Source organism: Zootoca vivipara, chromosome 1, assembly GCF_965207765.1.
Source record: "Zootoca vivipara chromosome 1, rZooViv2.hap1.1, whole genome shotgun sequence".
In the NCBI taxonomy this organism is placed as follows: Eukaryota; Metazoa; Chordata; class Lepidosauria; order Squamata; family Lacertidae; genus Zootoca; species Zootoca vivipara.
This window is the reverse complement of record NC_142582.1, coordinates 6,380,209-6,400,448: the sequence shown is the minus strand read 5'-3', so window position 1 is coordinate 6,400,448 and position 20,240 is coordinate 6,380,209. Positions and strand designations below refer to the sequence as shown.

At 42.6% G+C, this 20,240-nt stretch overlaps 1 protein-coding gene across 3 annotated transcripts; it reads right to left on the bottom strand.

Moving 5' to 3' along the window:
- Positions 1–1,004: 1,004 nt before the first annotated feature.
- Positions 1,005–19,896, bottom strand: ACADL (acyl-CoA dehydrogenase long chain). Of its 3 annotated transcripts, none has more exons than XM_035138719.3 (11): positions 19,630–19,896; positions 16,041–16,202; positions 14,254–14,391; positions 12,825–12,989; positions 11,868–11,934; positions 10,067–10,231; positions 9,272–9,373; positions 7,733–7,846; positions 6,449–6,576; positions 2,955–3,041; positions 1,005–1,714 (listed from the first exon to the last, which is right to left on the bottom strand). In XM_035138719.3, exons 2-11 carry the CDS (start codon positions 16,139–16,141, stop codon positions 1,621–1,623), a joined length of 1,161 nt encoding a protein of 386 aa, XP_034994610.1. In that variant the 5' UTR covers positions 16,142–16,202; positions 19,630–19,896; the 3' UTR covers positions 1,005–1,620. The 3 variants fall into 3 exon arrangements, with proteins under 3 accessions (XP_034994610.1, XP_034994619.1, XP_034994603.1); XM_035138728.3 differs by having other exon boundaries at positions 19,650–19,896; XM_035138712.3 differs by having other exon boundaries at positions 19,787–19,896.
- Positions 19,897–20,240: the final 344 nt, after the last annotated feature.

The following is a 20,240-nucleotide window of genomic DNA, read 5'->3' as shown; positions in this document are numbered from 1 at the left end:
TCGGCCGCCGGGGCCAGCCAATCCAGAGCAGCCGGGGGCGGGGCCCTATGCAAATGAGCCTGTGCTGGCGGCGGGTCTATTTCCAGGAGGGAGGGGGACCACCTCGTTTCCTCCCTCCCCTCTACGTCACCTTCTGAACCTGCAACCCTAAAAGCCCCTGGACTATGTTCCAGCTCCTCTCGGAACCCCAAACACCGGTCGCTTCGTTTCCTGTGATGCGAGCCCACGTGCGGAGATCTGTTTACCCGCCAGAATTATGTGTGTGGGGGGGTCTCATCAGTGTAGGGATCGTTTTTTAAACCTTCCTGGATAAATTCTAGTTATATGTTTGTGTGGTTCAAACTGTTCTTGAAATAAATGATATAAATGTGTGTGTTATCAATAGCATTGTAGACTTGGAAGGGACCACGAATCTCCGGTTGTGGCGCTCATCTCACTTTACAGGCCGAGGGAGCTGGCGTTTGTCTGCAGACAGCTTCCAGGTCACGTGGCTAGCATGACTAATCCGCGTCTGGCGAACCAGAGCAGTGCACGGAAACGCTGTTTACCTTCCCACCGGAGGGGAACCTGTTAATCTACTTGCACTTGACGTGCTTTCAAACTGCTAGGTTGGCAGGAGCTGGGACCGAACAACAGGAGCTCACCCCGTCGCGGGGCTTCAAACCATCGACATTCTGATCGGCAAGCCCTAAGGGGAATCGTTCCATGGCACCCACTGAGTCCCTTTCATCCACTGAAATTCGACTTCAAAGAAGCATTCTGTTTTAACCAATCAAATAGGAGGTTTGCAAATGTGCCCAGGGGCCTCAAAAGGTTGGCAACCCCTGATTTAATTGTTAGCTAGGTACCAAGTCTCTTAAGTTATTTAAGCACTATTGCCACATTTAATAGGTGTCATGTTGCACATCCAGTATGTCACATCTTGCAGTGCCGTTTGGAGCACCTCGTGACACTTTGAAGCTGTTGACTCGAAAGATATCAAAGTTATTACTGGACTATGATAGTACTATTATTTAAGTTTTTTCTTTTATTGTTATATACAAAATACAGTTATACGTTGGAAGTCACTTTAGGCTGCATACAAATGTCACTCTTTTTGTGCAATCATCTGTTAACATTAGAATATTAACTGCCCACCTGTTGTCTTCTCTTGATTATAGAGAAGCATACCCATTCAGATCATTAGAAGAGGTATACTTTTTGAAAAAATGTCAGAAATGGGCCTACATTTATTTCCAAAGAGCTTTACAGTTTCTACAGTAGATATTTTTCACATCATCCTCCAACATATGTTCTATTTAGGACAGAAAAGAATTGCATTAGGTTTTAAATAATTCAACTTTAGATGACATCATGAATTTTGTGCTTGTAGCCCAAATACTTGTAACAGTTTTCTGCATTTGGGAAGTTATAAGAGAAACAAATCATTAACAGTTATTCTAAGTTAAACATTGGAGATAAACAAAAACAAACATTTTTATTCTCTAAACAGGCTTTTGCTGCTGTTTCTTCTTCAATTAGACCCATATTGTCACATTTCCTTATTTTTATTTTTGGCACAATGTAATCCCTTGTCAGCAGAAATGGGATCTGGAACTATCCATTAGTATAGATAGATGCCTATTTGTCGATCACGATATCTCTAGCAATGAGCTCTTTCATTATTTCATTAGTACCACCATAGATTGGCTGAACACGAGAATCTACAAAAGATCTAGAGAAAAATGTCAGTGAGCAGATTGCAAAACTTATTAGTACTTCTAAATAGAAACGTGTGTCATCAGGGACAGAAGCTTGGATCCTGGAGAAAACTGCTCTTAATCTTCAAGTGTGCACTGCTTAAATTAGTTTTTTACAGAGCAATTGTTTCATCAGAGTCTGTTACATTCTCCCTCACTATGCGAAGCTTTGGGGAGAAATTTGTTTTTATTCTGTTTATTTATTTATAAAGATAAATATTTAAAAATAACAACAAGGAGAAAGTAAGATCCAAAGCTAATTCTCATATTGATGATTACAACAGCACACTGTCTAACATTTATATTTTTGTTAATAATAACCATTTTTTATTTATTTTAAAGATGCTTCAGTCATTTCAAAATACGTTCTGGTCTGTCCATAAAAGACCATGTGCGTTTAGAAGTTTCCAATAAAATTCCTTGCAAGCAATAAAAGGAATTTTATTGGAAACCTAAATGCACATGGTCTTTTACACACACACACACACTATTTTTCTGTCTATAAGACACCCCCATGTATACGATGCCCCCTAATTTTTGACATTTATTTTTTAGGAAAAAAACCTAGTCTTATACATGGAAAAATACAGTAATTCTTAGGAATAAAATGATGGGACCTTAAATGATTGAAAAGACAACAGGACATAATTTTGACAATAAAAACAAAAAATATGTCTCAAAGGTTGGGTGAAGAGCCACACATTACTTAACTGTGATCTTAAGTACCCTTCCTTGCTGCAGCTTGTGAGGTCCAGATTGGCCCACTGCCATCCTTAAATCATATTAATAATGATGCTGAAGCATCTGCATGGCAGCAGTGTCACAACAGTTTCTCATCTGAAGAGAAACTGGTTAGCGATTCAGCTGAAGCTCCAGTCTCAGTTTCTTGAGACCAATTGAATATAATGTTCTGCAACTCCTCTTCTTCACAACCAATAGACACAATGAAGTTTTACATTTTGGAAGAAACTGCCTTAATCCTGTTTAAAGGCGAGTTTTCAGGTTTCAGCCGGTCACTGGACCCAGAGAGGGCACAGGGGCTTAGTTAAAATTCCTGTGTCAACTTTTTGTACTTAAAAGAATACAAACAACGTTTCACAGCTTTGTAGACTTAACTGGATAAGTAAAAGACCACTGAAACATCTCTCTTTATGGATGATCAGCTTTTCCCAAACAACAGGCATGCCTGTGAGAATAAAAAGTAGTCGTACTTACTTTGCAATTGGATACTCCCACATATATCCCCATCCTCCATGGAGTTGCACGCACTGAGTAGCCACATTGTTTTGGAGATCAGAGGCCCTTAAACAGAGAGAAAAGTTTGTTTCCAAAGCAGTTGAGCTTAGATCTTCTCATAAATAAGTTGCACCACTGTGATCTTTTAATAAATAATAACCACCATTTTGAAATAGTTTGCATGATGCTCAAAATAATGTACTGGCTGTAGAAAAGGTTTCAAATGCAGGTTGGTGCAACATTTAGAGAGGAATTCAATGCAGCACTAAGGAGATCACTCTGCCAGGGAACAATATCTCCTCTCTCTCACACGCACACACCCAAAATCCTGTTCTGGGAGTTCTCCAGACCCTCCCAAGCCAATTTGGAAGGAGAGGTGGGGGGGCACAAAGGGAGAGGACAGGGGAAAGCCATATTGCACTAGCACAAGACCTTGAATTGTGGGAATTCCAGTAGTGGGAAACCCTTAGTTGAATCCAGCCCCCTACAATTCAGCAACAGCTTGGTTTTATGTAATGCTTTCCTTAGTGATAAAAGCACTACCTAGGCATTGGCAACACAGTTTGATTGGTACTTTTCTCCCAGCGCTGAGTTTTCCATTCCAGTTTAGAATGTGCACAAACTCTAGGATCTTTTCCCATGCAGCAGTAAAAAGAGAACAGCTCTATCCGAATACAGCCAGAGTCATACTCAGTAATGATACCAAGAAACTGCTTTATTTAAGGAGACAATAAGAGTTTTATTAGGGGATAAGATATGGGTGCCACGGGCTGCAGCATTCACAATGTGGTTATGACTATAGTTAATCATTCTGCACGGACAAAAAGACAATGGTGATTTCCTTTTCTTAGAGGCTAAGTAAAATTACTTTCCTATCAGGCATTTGTACCCAGATTTCTTTTCCGTTACTGGAAATACCCCATCTGGACTGTGTGCATTTCTCTTTCTATAGTTTCCACAAGAGAAAAATCAGTATAGCCTCACAAAAAATGTTTTCTGTCCTTCTAATCTAGCATCTGATCTCTTTCAACCATGTAGTTAATTCAATCTGGCATCAGTACAAAGTATTACCTTAGATGTTTTTACTTGTCTAACTCTGTCTGGTAAAACATAAGTTAATATGTAACAGCAATAACAACCCAGCGGCTTTTTCTGGCTAATGAAAAATGGAACTCTAAAGAGGCAGCCCAGGTCAGGATTTGTTATAACATGGCAAGTGGGCAACATTTCCACCCTCAAGAGTCAGAGAGATTTGGGGAAATGCTTGGTGTCAAATACCGAGTCTATGTTTATGCAGCATGCTATATGGAACTACTTATTTGATAAACCTTTAGCCATTTTGCAATAAGATCATATTATGGTTTCCAAAAGCCTTTCAGCTCAGCAATTAAGCATTCTTATGGAAGCCAGACTTCTAATACTATGGTCTCTTCAAGCTGTATTTTGCCAAGGGCAATTTAGAAGCTGAGGTCAAGATGACTTGTCTACCTCAAAAGAGGAGGAGGAGGGAGAGAAAAAGGGGAAAAGGAAATACAAGATCGTCCTGAATAAATCAGCTGACAAACTTCATTCAGTTCAAGGACTGCAAGTAGCCAACACTGTTTTAAAACCAACCCAGCATACCCAGTTTCAAAATCGAAGGAACCCAGTAATTTCCAGTAACAGATGCCAGTCTTTTATTAAAGGGGCCTCACCCATTTGTACTGCGTTCTAGTCACGCAGCCAGATTCTTTCCTACTTTCTAATTGCCTTTCCAGACTAGTTCATAGCCAATAAATGCAGTGTTGTTCATTTGGTATATAGACCTCATCTCACTCAGGGTATTATATTATTTTGAGGACAAGGCATTTTTCTCATCTAGAGGCAGCATCTGTGCTACATGGGGTGTGTGACTGTGACTAGTATTCTTAGTGTCGAGCAATCAAGAAACAACCCCCTGTCACATTCTTCTGTTTTCTTACCATTTTAATTCCCTGCCTGCTGCCATTGTGACAACCCCCCACATCCTGAAATAGTCCCCACAGTGCTTCCTGATGCCTGGTATTTGACAACCCACTGTGGTGAATATTGAATAGGCAGATATATTGCGTTTTTAATTTCCCGGTGCACATTTTCACGTTAATCCCTTTTTCGCAATAGCTAACTGGTTTGCAGTGGAAGTCTAGAATTATCAAGGAGGTGGAACCAACCTCTAAATGAATTTCTGGTCTGCTGCCTAGACCCTTTACATGAAAGGCAGAGCCTCTCCTGCCAAAACAATGCACCTCCATTAAGACAGCAGCTTTTGTTGGTCTCCAATTTCCAAGAAAAATGACAGGCTTGATCTAAATCAGGAACCTAAAGATGTTCTCATTCTCTTTCAGAACTTATTTCTCGCAAGGAATACTGTATTGGCCAGGCAAGAAGGTACCGTATAACCAGCAAAGTTAGATTGACCAGTACGTTTCCAAGCACAATTCAAAGTGTTGGTGCTGACCTTTAAATCCCTAAACAGCCTCGATCCAGTATACCTGAAGGAGCGTCTCCACCTCCATTGTTCTGCTGTTCTGATATTTCACAGGGTTTTGTTCTGTGTCCCCTTAGCTGTAGGAAAGTAAATCTCAAGCTCCTTACTGTTTATATTTCTAGAGCTTCGCTTAAGCAGAGAAGTCCTTGTCAGCTGGGCTCAGACACCCTCCCAAAGAGCCTAGAGGAGCCTTTGCTGGAATAAGTCCAAAATGTCTGATAGAGTTGGAAGGTACCCAGAGGGTCATCTAGTCCACCCCCAGGCTGGCAAAGGCTAAGTTAGAGGGGGGATAAGTTAGAGAGGGGATTTCATGTTTCGTTTGTGGTGGCAGCCTATCGGGATGTATTTGTTGTTATTGTTAACTTTCTGGCACTTAAGTGTTGAATGGCACCATGTGAAGCATTCATCCAGACCTAATTAGCTGCACAAGTGCAAGGATTAGCATTGGCACAATGGGCTTCCCCCACCTCTCCTCCCTGGTGGGACTCCCAAATCTGTTCCAGAGGGCTGGAGGGGAACTCAGAACAATTTTACACGGTGCGGATGAGAACGTTCTGTGGTGCAAGGGGAAATCCCTGTGCTGATTATGTGATCTGCTTCATACTATGTCGAAAACAACTCCTGTTCTACTTAAGAAGTAGCAGCTCTACTCTTTCTCCTTGCACTTTCCTAACCATTTCAGGAACTTTTACTTCCATTTTTAAAAAATCAATCCTGCTGTTCAAAATGAGCCCTAGGGTACACAACCTGCTTCTCATATGCACAAGTACCTGGTATTTGCACAGAAGCAGCAAAATTAAACTGAAGGAAGGATCATGGAGACATTTGTCACCCCCAGGAATTTCTTCGCACCCCTGTAAGAAAGGCCTTCCCCAGCCTGTCAACCATGTGAGGTTACGTTCAATGTAACTGTTCAAAAGATAGAGATGTTATATGGAAAGTTAGATAACTTGTTTAACACACATACCAGTACTTGGCCATTGAAGCGGTAGCAGAATCCAGCCGTTTCACAGAGTGGAGCTGGAGACAGCTATCCAGAAACGTACGACCTATACATGTTTGCGTTTTCAGTTCTGCCAGCTTGTGCTGCACAGTCTTCCAATTCAAGAAAGAAAATGCACAGTTTATTTACCTAGGAGTAAGATCCATTAGAACTGAGCATCACTGAAAACTAAGAGGGCTATTTGAAACAAAATATCGGGTCTCCTATACCTCTCCTATATTTTTTGTGGGTTAATGATCCATAGGCAATGCGACAGAGCTGGCAGGTTCAATTCTGCTCTCCCGCTGCATAGAATGCACCACCCACAAAGTTCCAAACTATTCTTAAAATGTACATTACACTGTGTACCCTGGGAAACATTTGCGAAGGTAAGGCACTGTAGCATCAAGACGACCTGTGGAGGTGCTCCAAGGAAGCACAGATATAGATGTGCTACGTGGAAGGTGCCTGGAAAAAGGGAAATGAGACTATACAGCCAAAGCTTCTGGTGAGAAGTGGATACCTATCAGTATTTCTCAAACTTGGGTCTCCAACTGTTTTTGAACTACAACTCCCATCATCCCTTTACTAGCAGGACCAGTGGCCAGGGATGATGGCAGTTGTAGTCCAACAACAGCTGGAGACCCAAGTTTGAGAAACACTGCTTGGTAGAGAGAACAGAACCAGTATAAAGACAGAAGGCAGGGTGAGGTAGGGAAGAAAAGGCAATAAATTATATGAGGTTGAACCCAGATTTTGTTTGAAATTGCTAGAAAGGAAAGTACAGTATTCATTTCACCTGGAAGGGTACTGTTTTCTCAGGGTATATCGGGTTTGTCATGCTGTACTGTATCCAGGACCAATTCTATGGATTTTCCTAAAATTTAAACTTGTAAAAATTAAGTTCTTGAGGGGAAAATGGTGAACTGACTCATGCACATGCTGCTAAACTATGTTTTTAATGTGATGTGCAAATATAGCCATTGGGTGGAATTCAATGTCTCACTGTGGTGAACATTCCACCAGCGCAAGCCTTGCAGTTTGTCAGATGTCACTGTCTCTCCTTACCCTATGTACCATCCAGGAGGTTCCCCCAGCTACCCTAGAGTCAAATCCAGGGCTAAGGGAGGGGGGGAAAGCCTGATTGCACATTAGGTGAATCAAACCAGTATTCTGAAGTGTGGTGTACTGGAAGAGTAATATATGCTTTATGGGATTCAGACATTTATTATGACTTTACAGCACAAAGAAACATGCCCAAATGCTTACCTGCAAATGTGCAACTGTTTTCCCAAAAGCTTTTCTTTGTTTCACATAGTTTCTTGTCTCTTCAAACATGAATTCACAGCTGGCAATTGCCATATCAGCAATCAACAACCTTTCCTTAAGAGATGGAGGGAGAAAACATTCTCACATGTGCTCATTACCACAGAAAAGCTATTCGTACGCACAGTCCTATATTTGATATTCCCTGCCCTTTCATCACAAGCTAAATTAGTCTTCCCAGTCTTTAAAAGTGACGTGGACCAGAAAAAGCTGATAATATATTCAACATTCTTCAAAATCCCCACACGGTGCAACTTGGATATAAATTTTTTAGTCCCATGTGTCTAGAATAGCAACATCAGCCCTATAATGACGGCCAAAGTGTGTAGCGTATAAAAATAGTGTGGGGGGGGGCGGATAGAGATTGCCACTTTGCATCCATGCGCCTGAGATCCAGTCTACACAGGGGACCTACATACATGTACCTCATGTATGTACATTCTGAACACAAAATAGATTGTTAGGAATTTGTGGGGTGCCACACACCCTAAATTCCTCAGGTTGTATGTGTGTGTGTGTGTTCGTAAATAAACCATATATTGTAAAGACAGCACAGTCTTTTCTATGCCTCATTGTCCAAAGGGAAACAGACTCCATGTAAAGCGCAGCTGCAACCCCTGGAATCTCGCACCACTGTTGGAGTTTGGGATGGCGCATAACAACAATGCATCCGGAGGAAAAATTGGCTGTGGAATAAATGCGTGTAGGGCCATATGCAGAAGCTCTGTTCAAATTATGAGAATCAGGGCAATATATGTTAAAGATAAGTAAAGAGGTATCAATTTTACACTAAGAAGTAGCAGTTGCCAAGATATTACCCCATTTGCCTCTACATGGTTACATCCTTTTCTCAGACATTGTGAGATATCGGGATGACGTGAAGTTCAGCGGGTGATATATCACGATATTGAAAACCAGGTATGACCCAACCCTACCCCAGACAGCGAGCGAACACTGACTGCCTCATCTCGTTTTGCTACTTGCGCCAGCCAGACTAGAAGGGGGATAGGACGGGATTTTTTCTCATTTTTCACTGTGCCAGCTCCAGAATGGTACAGCTGAAGATGGAGTCACTAATGTTAAACAACAGTTATCCATTGTGCTGTGGTCAAATGCATCTGCAACACATCTACTCAATATGGTATCTGAATTTGAAATGAAATTATCCATCCACATTCATTTTAATATTAAACTGGCATGGCAAAAACCAGTTACATTATCAAACCATTTCTTAGGAAGCTGTGATCTCTTAAATTAACACACAGGTCTGTAACCCAGTAGAAAGAAGATCACACATCAGTTTCAAATGCAATAATTCCAACACGAAGCAGCAAAAAACCCACGCTGAGATCAGCAGGTGGTGGCTGCTGAAATACTGTGTCGGAGATCAAATGTCACACCATGCAATCTGGAGCTGGCAGTTTGCTGCAATGAACAGTCGTACCTTTGTGTGCCTCAGTGTGGTTTTTATGTCTCCCCTACCTGAGGAAGCTCTGCCATTAGATAATAGAAGCCTTTGTTCTCCTGTCCAAGCAAGGCCCCGGCAGGCAGGCGGACATCTTCAAAAAACAGCTCTGCCGTGTCCTAATTTTTAAAAAAACCACAGAGAAAATTTGCTACCACCATTTTGCAAATCTGCTTCTTGTTCCTTACACAGTCCTTCCCTTCGTACACACAGGCTCAGAAGGCAAACTGCTGGTGAAAGTTATAGCTCACCACATCCATTTTCTAAGGACCAAATGGGATGAAGCAGCAGTAGCCATGTTTGTCTCAAATGTCTGTCCCACTGCTGACACTTGGTGAACCGTAGGGTGTGCCTAATACTTAACATCATGCATGGGGGACAGGCGACAAATCCTACCCCTCCATCAACCCAGGTACTGTACTTTTCTCAGATGGGCTCACTTCCATTACTGGAACAAGGTTGGGGCAGGACATATATACATACACAGAGCAGGAGTTTGGGCAACTCACCTTGGGGAACTGGGGCAGTGGGAGTTAAGCTGTCTTCACCAATGCACCACTTTTGATGCTAAGATCAGGTTCCTGCCCCACAGCTCACTTTGTGTGAAAGGGGCAGACACATGAGATGCCACTGCACAAGTAGCTTCTGGGTAGAGTGATGTGTGGTCCTGCACCCACCTTTCAATTTTGCTGTGTATTTTACAGTCCTAAATAATACACTGCTTAATTGATGTAGAATATTTATGTCATTCCTCAAGCTGCATTCACCACAGGCAATCATCAGAGTGGCTTCTCGGGACTCCCTCGACTCACCTGTGCTTTAAGTCCTATTTTCTCAAGTTTACGCCCTTTGATGAATCCTTTCATTCCTTCTTCTACCAGAAAGAGGCTAATGCCGTGAGCAGGGGAACGGGCCTCACGGTTTGTAACAGCCACGACAATTACTACATCACTCATCCAACCATTAGTAATGAACACCTGCAATACAGTAGAGGGGGATAAAGTAGCTACTGCATACTATTGTTATGACTTCCTTTTGTCTTGGAGACAGGGTCTCTGTTAAGGAACTCCAAAGCTAGCTGCAGCCATTTACAATGGAGCAGTAATTTGCAACGAATATTCACATGGAGGAGAGGGGAACCCATCACAACAATGCTAGTTTTACTGTCTGATTTCTCTCTGAGCAGACCATGGCTTCTTCGTTTTATCTTGCAGCTTTCCTGCCAATTGTCTAGTTTAATCAAGATCACTTTGAATTCTTATTCATAGGACAGTATACAGAAGAGACCCAAAGATAATCAAATCCCACCCTCTGCCTTTAGGCAGGACCCTTCACAGATTATCCCACTGCCAAGTGATCCCCATCACAGGGAGTAAGGCAGGCAGGCAGAAAGAGGCTGACGATTCTTCTAATGCAGCTCGAGCTCTTAAAAAAAGGAGTGAGCAGCAAACCAAACATTGGCATAAGTTAAACTTATAATCCAGTAAGCACACTTAACCAGGGCAGACTTCTCAAACTTAGTGCCTTCCAGATGTTTTAGACTTCAAGCCCCAGCCTGCAAAGCCATATTGCTTGGGGATGATGGAGACGGTGGTTCAAAATATCTAGAGAGCACCAGTTGGGGAAGGCTACACTAAGCAGTAAAGCCCCGTGGAGGACAATGAGACTCAATTCTGACCAAGTAAAGATGCTTGGGATTGTGCTGAAAGTCAGCCATGCCACAGAAGCCAGCAGAACATTTTGCTGTAACTAATTTCAGCATGTCAGAAGAGCTGTGAACAAGTGAAAGCAATGGGGGAAATTGACAATGTTCTCTTCTCTTTTCTCAAACATGGCAATAAATGCTGCCACATCCTAAAAAGCCCTGCAACTTTGTGTGGCATTGTACTGACTGATGAAAATGTTTTGTATCCTGGCCTTCCTCCAATTTGCTCAGGGTCCTGCACGTGGGGTTATCTATCCTATCCTTGCAGCAACCGAGGAGGTAGGCTGAGAGTTGGCATTCCCCCTCCTCCTCCCTGCCCCAAACTTTTATCAGAGAAGAAGAGAAGCAGTTCCAACTAAAGGATCTAATAGCAAAGCAACAGCAACCTGGCTGCATGCAGCTGGCATCCAGCATGGCATTTTCCTTGAACCCTGAACAATACACTCACCGAGAAAGGAAACTCTCTCTTTTTTCTCTTTTGCATTGATGTAGTCAAGTTTTTATTTGCCTCCTTGGTTCCCTCAGGCAGTTTCATACCAGGGAAGCCATTCTACTGCCAACTCTTTTGAACTGTGAAATATTTGCACATTGGTTACCCTGTGCAGGCCAAATATGTTAGAACACGAAAAGGCCAAATTCTTCAGATGGTCTTTATATCTTCCCCAGATAAAAGAAGTACAGAAGAGCACCTGCTAGGCTGACTGAGTTTTGAAGCTGCCAGCAGAAGTAGCCACATTACTCTGGCAGCATGAATTCTCGTAAAAAACATAACGGGAAGTAGCTTGGCACTGCTTCTTTGGCAAAAGGTACAGTGGCAAGACCACCGTGGCCAGTTTAGAAGCCATCTCAAAGGGCTGTAGGATGAAGCCCGTACCAAATCCAGAATAATTGATCCTTCCTGTACATACCTTACTGCCATTTAGAATCCAGTCACTTCCATCCTTTTTTGCGTATGTTCGCACACCCTGCAAATCACTAACAATAAAACAGTTCTTAATAGTACAGAGGAAAAGGCACAATATTTATTTTTAAATAACCCCTGCATAGACAGATCACACACCAGGGAATCTATATCTATATATATAAATGTAGGCATTGCGTGCGCAGAGGTCACAGCCTTTCTCCGTAACCGCTGAAATGTAATGTAACAAATTTGGCCACAACGTTCCATGCCCATCAGTGAGGCAGGAAGAGGTAAGCAGACAGGGGTTCAGACTGCAGCCTAATTAGCCACAATATATTTTAAAAAAGCATTATCTAAAAAGGAAAACAGGGTAACAAGAAAAATTAGAGTCAAGCAAGCATACATTAACACTTAATTTTCATGCGGAGTATTTGCATCGAATGTTACTTCAGTGCTGAGTGCTTTGCTTCTTTTTTCATCCAGTCCTAGAATAACAGCTTCCTATTTATAATTATTCTGCCTCCTGCACTTGGAATCATGTGCATATAATTTCTTGTAACAGTACCAATGCTTTGCATTTATAGTGTTCACAGTTCCTCCTGTCTACACACTCAGAAATACAGTACTTAAGAGCAACCTTGTAAGGCACTTAGCATTGTTTGTATACAAGGAGCAGAGGCCAACAGATGGTGATTTGCCAGTGGACTCTTAGCAAATTTGTGGCAGAGGAGAAATTAAAGCTGGTTCCTTCCTGGTTCACAGCTCCACATTTTGACCACTACTCTAGCTCTCTGAGCTAGTTCAGCAAAGTTAGAGGAATTTGCTCTGACAAACTGGTCCACCAATTTTACCTTATACAGGAAGGCAAAAGTATTTGAAACCTTACTGAGCACAGACATGTACACACATTTAATGGGACTTACTTTTTACAACAATTAATTTTTGTAATTTCTTGGCTCACCTCCCAGCACCAGGCTCTGTCATAGCTATTGCACCAATACATTTGCCGGCTGCCATTTCTGGAATGAACCTCTTAATCTGCTCTTTTGAACCATAATTTGCTATATATGGCATGACAATATCAGAGTGAAGGCTGAATCCTGGGCCTGTGCAGTTAACATACATTCTGGAAAGAAAAAAAAGGAAGTCAAGAGATGTTCAAAAAAGCAGCTTCACATTGATTTCAGGCTGAATTTTAAATACAATATTGAAACATAGAGAAACCTAATTACCAAATTATATTATTTTTATAATTCCATTGTTTTTGGTATCTATAGTTTTTGATACTTTGGGGAAGTAATGAAGCTAGGGACTGGATTTACTTGTTCGAAATTATTCTTTAATGATAAGTTAAATCACACAATAGTTCCGCATACTGGCATTTCATTTTTAAAGGAAAAAGAGAAAGTCCATGATCTAGGACTGAGCTATACTGCTGCAGATAAAACATTTTACCGTGTGTTGTAAGGTGCATTTATACAAATGCGGCACTAGATGGCAATGGTGAGCTATGGCAAATTCAATATATTTTTAAAAACTTTTTTTAAAAAAACAAACACATTTTCACATCTTTTTTAATGTGTCTAGATTCCACCCTAGCCTCTCAACATAACTGAAGGCATGGCATTTTGACACAAAAACAGATAACTGGAATCGAGTGCCATAGGGGTTTCTGAACTGTACCACTGCAGTCCGGGGGGATCATAATCAAATGGAAATGTCAGGGTGTCAGGGTCAAGGATTATAGCCTAGCCTTCTCTGCAATGTGCAAATTTTCTATGGGAAAGGATATACTGACGGGGGGGGGGATTCAAGCAGTCTGGGGAGCAATTCAGCCGAGATGTTGATTTAACATCTCAGCAAGTGCAGACAGTAACATACATAAAATTACCATCAAATAACAACAACAACAACAACAACAACAACAACAACAACAACAGCAACCAGATTCACAGCAGAGTCTACCATTCAGCATCAAATCAATATCCTGCACAATAAGATCAATCAGTCTACAACTCAACATGAGGTCACTTTTTAGTCGTTGTCAAGATATGGACCCAACACTGGCAATGGTATCTCAGGAGGGATGGAATTCCTTATTCCAGGTCACCACCACACAGAGAGCTCTGAGGAACACACAGAAGGACAATGACCATTCCTGCAGATCTTAATACGTGGGTAGGCTGATATACAGAGAAGCTTTCCTTCAGGTATCTAGGCCCCAAGTTGTTCAGGGCTTTATACTGTACATTTTTAGAAATGCTGCCATCGGGGTGCATGTGGGAGGGGAAGCCAACAACAGTGTTTCCAAAAGCTATGGTCATAGGAAATCAAGAGCAAAAAGGTACTTGACATTGAAAGAATTGTTTCACAGTGCATTTGCTACTTACTGCTCTTCCCAAACGATTGCTGCAGAGAAAATATCCCCTCCAATGCCACCATGTTCTTCTGATATATTGACACCCAGCAAGCCCTGCTGTCCAGCTTTTTCCCAGAGCTCTCTGCTCACCTGTCCAGCTTTCTCCCACCTGCAAATAAAACAAGATTTGAGTGGATTCTGTGGGATTCTTTTTTACAGTGTGCTGGGTGTGTGTGTGTGTGTGGCAAAACTGAGGAATTGCTCTATAAAAATGCATTGCCTGAAAACAAAGACCTTTAGAAGCAAACCAATACACAATACCATGAGTTGACGATTGCTTATACATGTCTGTACATGCACATGCTCAATCGTGTGCACACTCACACCTGCTGATTCAGAGATGCAAGATTTAAGCACCGGGGTGTGTGCAGTTGGATTTGTTCCAATCCCCCCAATGGATACTGTAACCAAATTAAAATAAATAAAGGAGGCCCCTGTCTTGGTCCTGCCACCCCCACAGGCACACTTGGTGGGGAAGCGGGAGAGGGCCTTCTCGGTGGCTGCTCCCAGACTGCTCCATGGAGATGCTAGACTGACTCCCTCCTTGTTGTCCTTCCGCCAGCAGGTGAAGACTTCCTTGTTCTCAAAAGCCAGTTCCCAAAAGCCGAAAAAACAGGCTTTTGGGAACTGACTGCAGCTGGTGCCATGCTGCTGTTATTGCAATTATTGGTATAGTTTCAATAGTTATTATATACATATATAGTTTTAATTTTATCCATGCTTAATGGTTTCTTAATTATCGTTTTTTTCTAAATTTTAAGCAGTTCTTGTTTTTATCTGTAGGCCGCCTTGAGTCCCAACAGGGGAAAAAAGGCAAGGTATAATAATAAATAACAACAACAACAACAACAATACTCAGAAGTAAGTCCCATTAAGTTCAGTGGAGCAAACGATGAGGAAAGTATGGTTGCAACCTTTGTTAACCTGCTGCATTACATTATTAAACCAAGGTCCAAACTATACAGTGGTACCTCTCGTTAAGAACTTAATTCATTCCAGAGGTCCGTTCTTAACCTGAAACTGTTCTTAACCTGAAGCACCACTTTAACTAATGGGGCCTCCTGCTGCTGCCGCGCCGCTGGAGCACATTTCTTTTCTTTTTTTTATAATAGTTTTTATTAATTTTTATAACAGCTGGGCGGCTATGTCACCGGGACTCTCTACCCGGTGATTTTTCGGGGAGTCCGCTCGCTCTGCGGACTTCCCCCCCCTCCACGAAGCCAGGGACTTCGGAGCGCGAAGTCCCTGCGTCCTTTTCCACCGGCGCGACGGACCGGAAGCCCCTCATCCTGTTCTCATCCTGAAGCAAAGTTCTTAACCCGAGGTACTATTTCTGGGTTAGCGGAGTCTGTAACCTGAAGCGTTTGTAACCTGAAGTGTTTGCAACCCGAGGTACCACTGTATTTATGTTAAAGGCATGAGTGCACAACAAGGGGAGGGCAGGATTTTTAGCCACAGAGAGACCTGATCAGGACTAGAGTGTGTGTGGTTTTGTTCTGCAATCCTTTTATCCCATGCCACTGTTCCAGCAAAGATACCCCAGTCCTGAAAAGTTGCTAAACACTGTAGGATGGAAACTTCCATTGGCACAAGTATAATCTTTTCTCTTAGAAGAATATTTTCTCCTAGAAGGACAGACATGTAATTTAACATTGCTTCTAACAGGAGGCGGTGGGGGGGGGGGAAGAGAATGGAACGAACTTCGGTTAACAAACACCACCGCAGGCAAGACCACAAGATCTACAATGTTTAACTTACTCTCCATGATATGGCAGCACAGCTTCCTGGAAGAACTTTCTTACACTTTCCCTGAAGATGTCATGATCCGATGAGAAGATCCTCCGAGTTCCTATGTCCATTAAGGTTTTAGCAGAGGAGGTTTCAAGGCGTGCCGATTCATGATTTTCGGTTTGAATATATCTTTTAAAAAAAATTTAAATAAGAGGAAAAAACATCACATTTATACTGATTTTTATTTTTATTATTTTAAGCAAAACACTAGTCACAATCAGCAAAACACTAGTCACAATCAAACTACTTCTGGAAGAATGTGAGCAAAACTGGGAGTTATAAGAACACAGCTCCCACTGAAAATCTATTTTTATTTTTGTTGCATTTATAGCCTACCCTTTTCTCCACGGAGCTCAAGGTGGTTTACATAGTTCTCCCGCTCCTAATTTAATCCCGTGTGGGGTTCAGCTATGATTCAGACTCTTCTGATTCACAGTTTAAACTGATAAAGGTTTGGTATTCCCCACAGAACTATTTCAGTTCCCTGATCTTACGGGAAACTTACTGGTAATATTATTCACATTCATGCTCACTTGCAAAAACAGGACAGGGCAATTTAATGATTCTGATGTGTTGCAAAAGATGTCAGCCACAATCCCTAAATCATACGAAACAAGGATGAAATAATAACTAAAGTATTCAGTGTGACACTGGGACAAAGAGGAAAAAGCTGGCAGCTGGTGCCATCCTCTTGGTTGTCACATTTATTGGTTGGATTTAAATATATTACTCTTCTGCCATTCTGCTCAATGCAATTTACAATTTTAAAAACACCAAATGTAGTCTGGTAAGAGTCCTCTCAGGCCAACTGGGAGCTGACAGCATGTGTGCTCCCTAACCATAGCTAGAAGCAACTTTTCCTTGGCACTACTACTAATAGATCGGCACTGGCTGTCAATCTGCTACTGGGTGAAGTTTAAGCTTTTACTACTCAGTACAAAACTCCTCAACAGCCAAGGGCCTGAGATCACCTTCTGCCTCCTTGAATTCTCAGGTCCAATGAGGCCCTCTAGTGGCCTTTTCAGGGTTGCATTGTTTGCTATTGTTCTCGTTGGTTTTACAAATGTGTTTCAATCTATTTTCCTTGTTTCAACCTCATATTTTGTTTGTACTTCTTTTCTTTTTTTGTGTGCACCGCTACAAAAATTTTTGAATGGTGGGCGGTTGGCAAATTCTAGAAATAAATAAAGCATTGTATTTTCTGCACTTTTGGATATTAGTGGATCCTCCCCTACCTCTTCCACTCGCACTTTCCCCTCTGCCAGGACCTCTCCAAACCACCCATAGCACATGGGTAGGCAAACTAAGGCCTGGGGGTCGGATCCGGCCCAATCGCCTTCTAAATCCAGCCCACGGACGGTCTGGGAGTCAGCATGTTTTTACATGAGTATAACGTGTCCTTGTACCGGTATTTAAAATGCATCTCTGGGTTATTTGTGGGGCCTCCCTGGTTGTTTTTTTTACATGAGTAGAATGTGTGTTTTTATTTAAAATGCATCTCTTGGTTATTTGTGGGGCAAAGGAATTTGTTCTTTTTCTTTTCTTTTCAAAATATAGTCCAGCCCCCCACAAGGTCTGAGGGACCCTTGTTGAAAAAGCTAGCTTGAATCAAACGCTCTCTGGACATGGAATGTGCCACTTGGCACTTTGTACCCCAGCTAACACACACACACACACACACACACACACACACACACACACACACTGTGTGTGTGAGTGAGTGTGTGCTATAAATAGAACTTTAAATATTTTAATGAACACAGATTTTAATAACACAGCCAGGGGGAAGAACAAAGTAATTTTCTATTTTTAAACAACCAAGACGATGACTGTCCCTTGCCATCCCCTTTAAGAAATCATCTCTTGTGCCTTGTAGTTAAATGATAAAGAGAGCAAAGGTATCTTCCAACACCAGCCTTGTCATGTCACAACAACTATCTAAGCAGTGCAACACAGGCAGAAATTGGGTCAGAGTTCACAGCTGGTTTTTCCAGTCTTATAGGAGTTCTGGATTGGAAATCAGGATACATGCCACTTGCCTTTTAATTCCCATGGTAATTTATTCCTCTTCTAATTATGGGGCAATTGACAATTGCAATCAAACTACAATTACTCCTCATCTGCACCAGTTGCACCCCCTCCAGCAATTAACACTTCCTCCTTTTTTTGAGGCTGGGTTTGCACGCTATCAACAGATGTGCAGCAGGCAGAAATTAAACAGGTGAAGCATTCACCATTCTTGCCCCTTCAGTTCTGGCAAAGACTGCGCCGGAGGCATTTATAACCTGTGCCAGGAAGACCCCTCCTTGCAGGGCCGGATTTTGATGAAAAGAGGCCCTAGGCTACTCCACTTGTGAGGCCCTCCCCAATCCCCTGATGAGAAAAAAAAATGGAAGAGTGTTATAAACAAAACTGAATGAAGCCAAGGATGATGATGGGTATTTAAAATTCTGCAATTAACAATTTCTCCTCTAAAGGACACCAGAAAACTTCATCAAACTTTGTTTGTCTAAGTTTGTCACTTTCAATGTAAAGAATGCTCAGAGCAAACAACCTCTCTTGAGACCATAGCTGCCAAGTTTTCCCTTTTCTCGCGAGGAAGCCTATTCAGCATAAGGGAAAATCCCTTAAAATAAGGGATAACTTGGCACCTATGCTTGAGACATTGGGGCCCTTAATTCATTTTTAATTCTTTTGGGTCTTGAAAAACTCTCTCTCAAGCAGTTAGTGACCATAAAACTAAGAAATAGCCACAAAACTGATTCCACATTAGGAAGGCCATCTGAATTTTTTCCTTGTACAGTCGTAACTTGTTTTGCGTTCTGGAGCCCTGGACGCTAGATGAAAAGGACGCACGACAAAGCGCCACTCTGTGCATGCGCACAGAGCAGTTTGCGCTTCTGCGCATGCGCAAGCAGCAAACCCAGAAGTAACCCGTTCCGGTACTTCTGGGTTTGCCGCGGATGTTCGATGAAATGGACGCTCAACAAGGCGGACTCAAAACGAGGTTGTAAACTTGAGCCCCCCAAAAATTTTCAAGTTGTGCACTAGAGTTTCAAATTGGGCCCCACTGGCTGCCCCTGAGTCTCATAGTTGCTTGGCCCAGGTTGCCCTGCCCTCGCGTGAAGTCTTAGGTTTGCAATTTTGGGAGAGGGGAGACTGCCCGCTGGGGGGGGGCAGGCGGGCTGGGAAAGCCCCCTAGATTTAGAGGCCCAAGGCTTCAGCCTACTTAACCTATACATAAATCCGGCACTGCTTGCAATACATTCTGGGGATAGCTACCCACTACTGCCAAGTAATGTTATAAAGAGGCAGCCGCCTTTAATAAGGGCATAAACAGCCACAGATCTCTTTATTTCCAAATAATTTTAAATTTTCAAGGGTTCTTTCTTCTTCTCCGGAAGCACTGAGAGTTGGGGGGGGGGGAGAACTTCAGCAGAAGATCTCCTTAATAGGATGTGTTTCTGTTTTTGTTTTTGAAGAGTCGCTGTCTCAAAACTGACAGGCGCGCACCGAGGATCTGGGGACCGGAGGTCACTTTCTGGGACTGACTTACGTGGGATACTTGCAACCTACTTTTCCTGCCGGTGCAAGACGCTCTCCGTCCCCCGCTAGTCCCTTCTCAGGCCTAAAACTGCAGTGCCCAAGACGCTTCTAGCGCTGCCCGCTTCGCCATCCTTCATGCAGCACCTGCCCAGAAACGAAGCGCTCACCTGGCAGGCGCCCTGCCGCCTTGGAGAGAGGAGAGCAGGCGCGCTGCTCTGCCCACCAGCAGCCTCGACGTGGCCATGTTGCCTCTCAGCTTTCTCTCCAGCGCTTCCTCAAGTCCCAGGAACCGTATCAAGCCAGCTAGCGGAGCCCTCCGGTGGACAGAAAAGCGCGCTGCAGCCCATTATGGGGAGCATAATTTAATTACTGCACAGAGGTCGTGGGGAGTAGAGGAGCATTCCACAAGGAAGTCATGCGAGGAAATTGTCTGGTTTTGCAGTAGAATTGGAGGGGGGATCCCCAGGGTCATCTAGTCCATCCCCCTGCACTGCAGGAATCTCAAATAAAGCATCCATTACAGGTGGCCATCCAACCTCTGGTCAGGAATCTCCACTATTAGCAGTAGTGGTATTTATTAAATTTTGTAGTTCACTGAGCACTTCACAGCAGAAAAATACA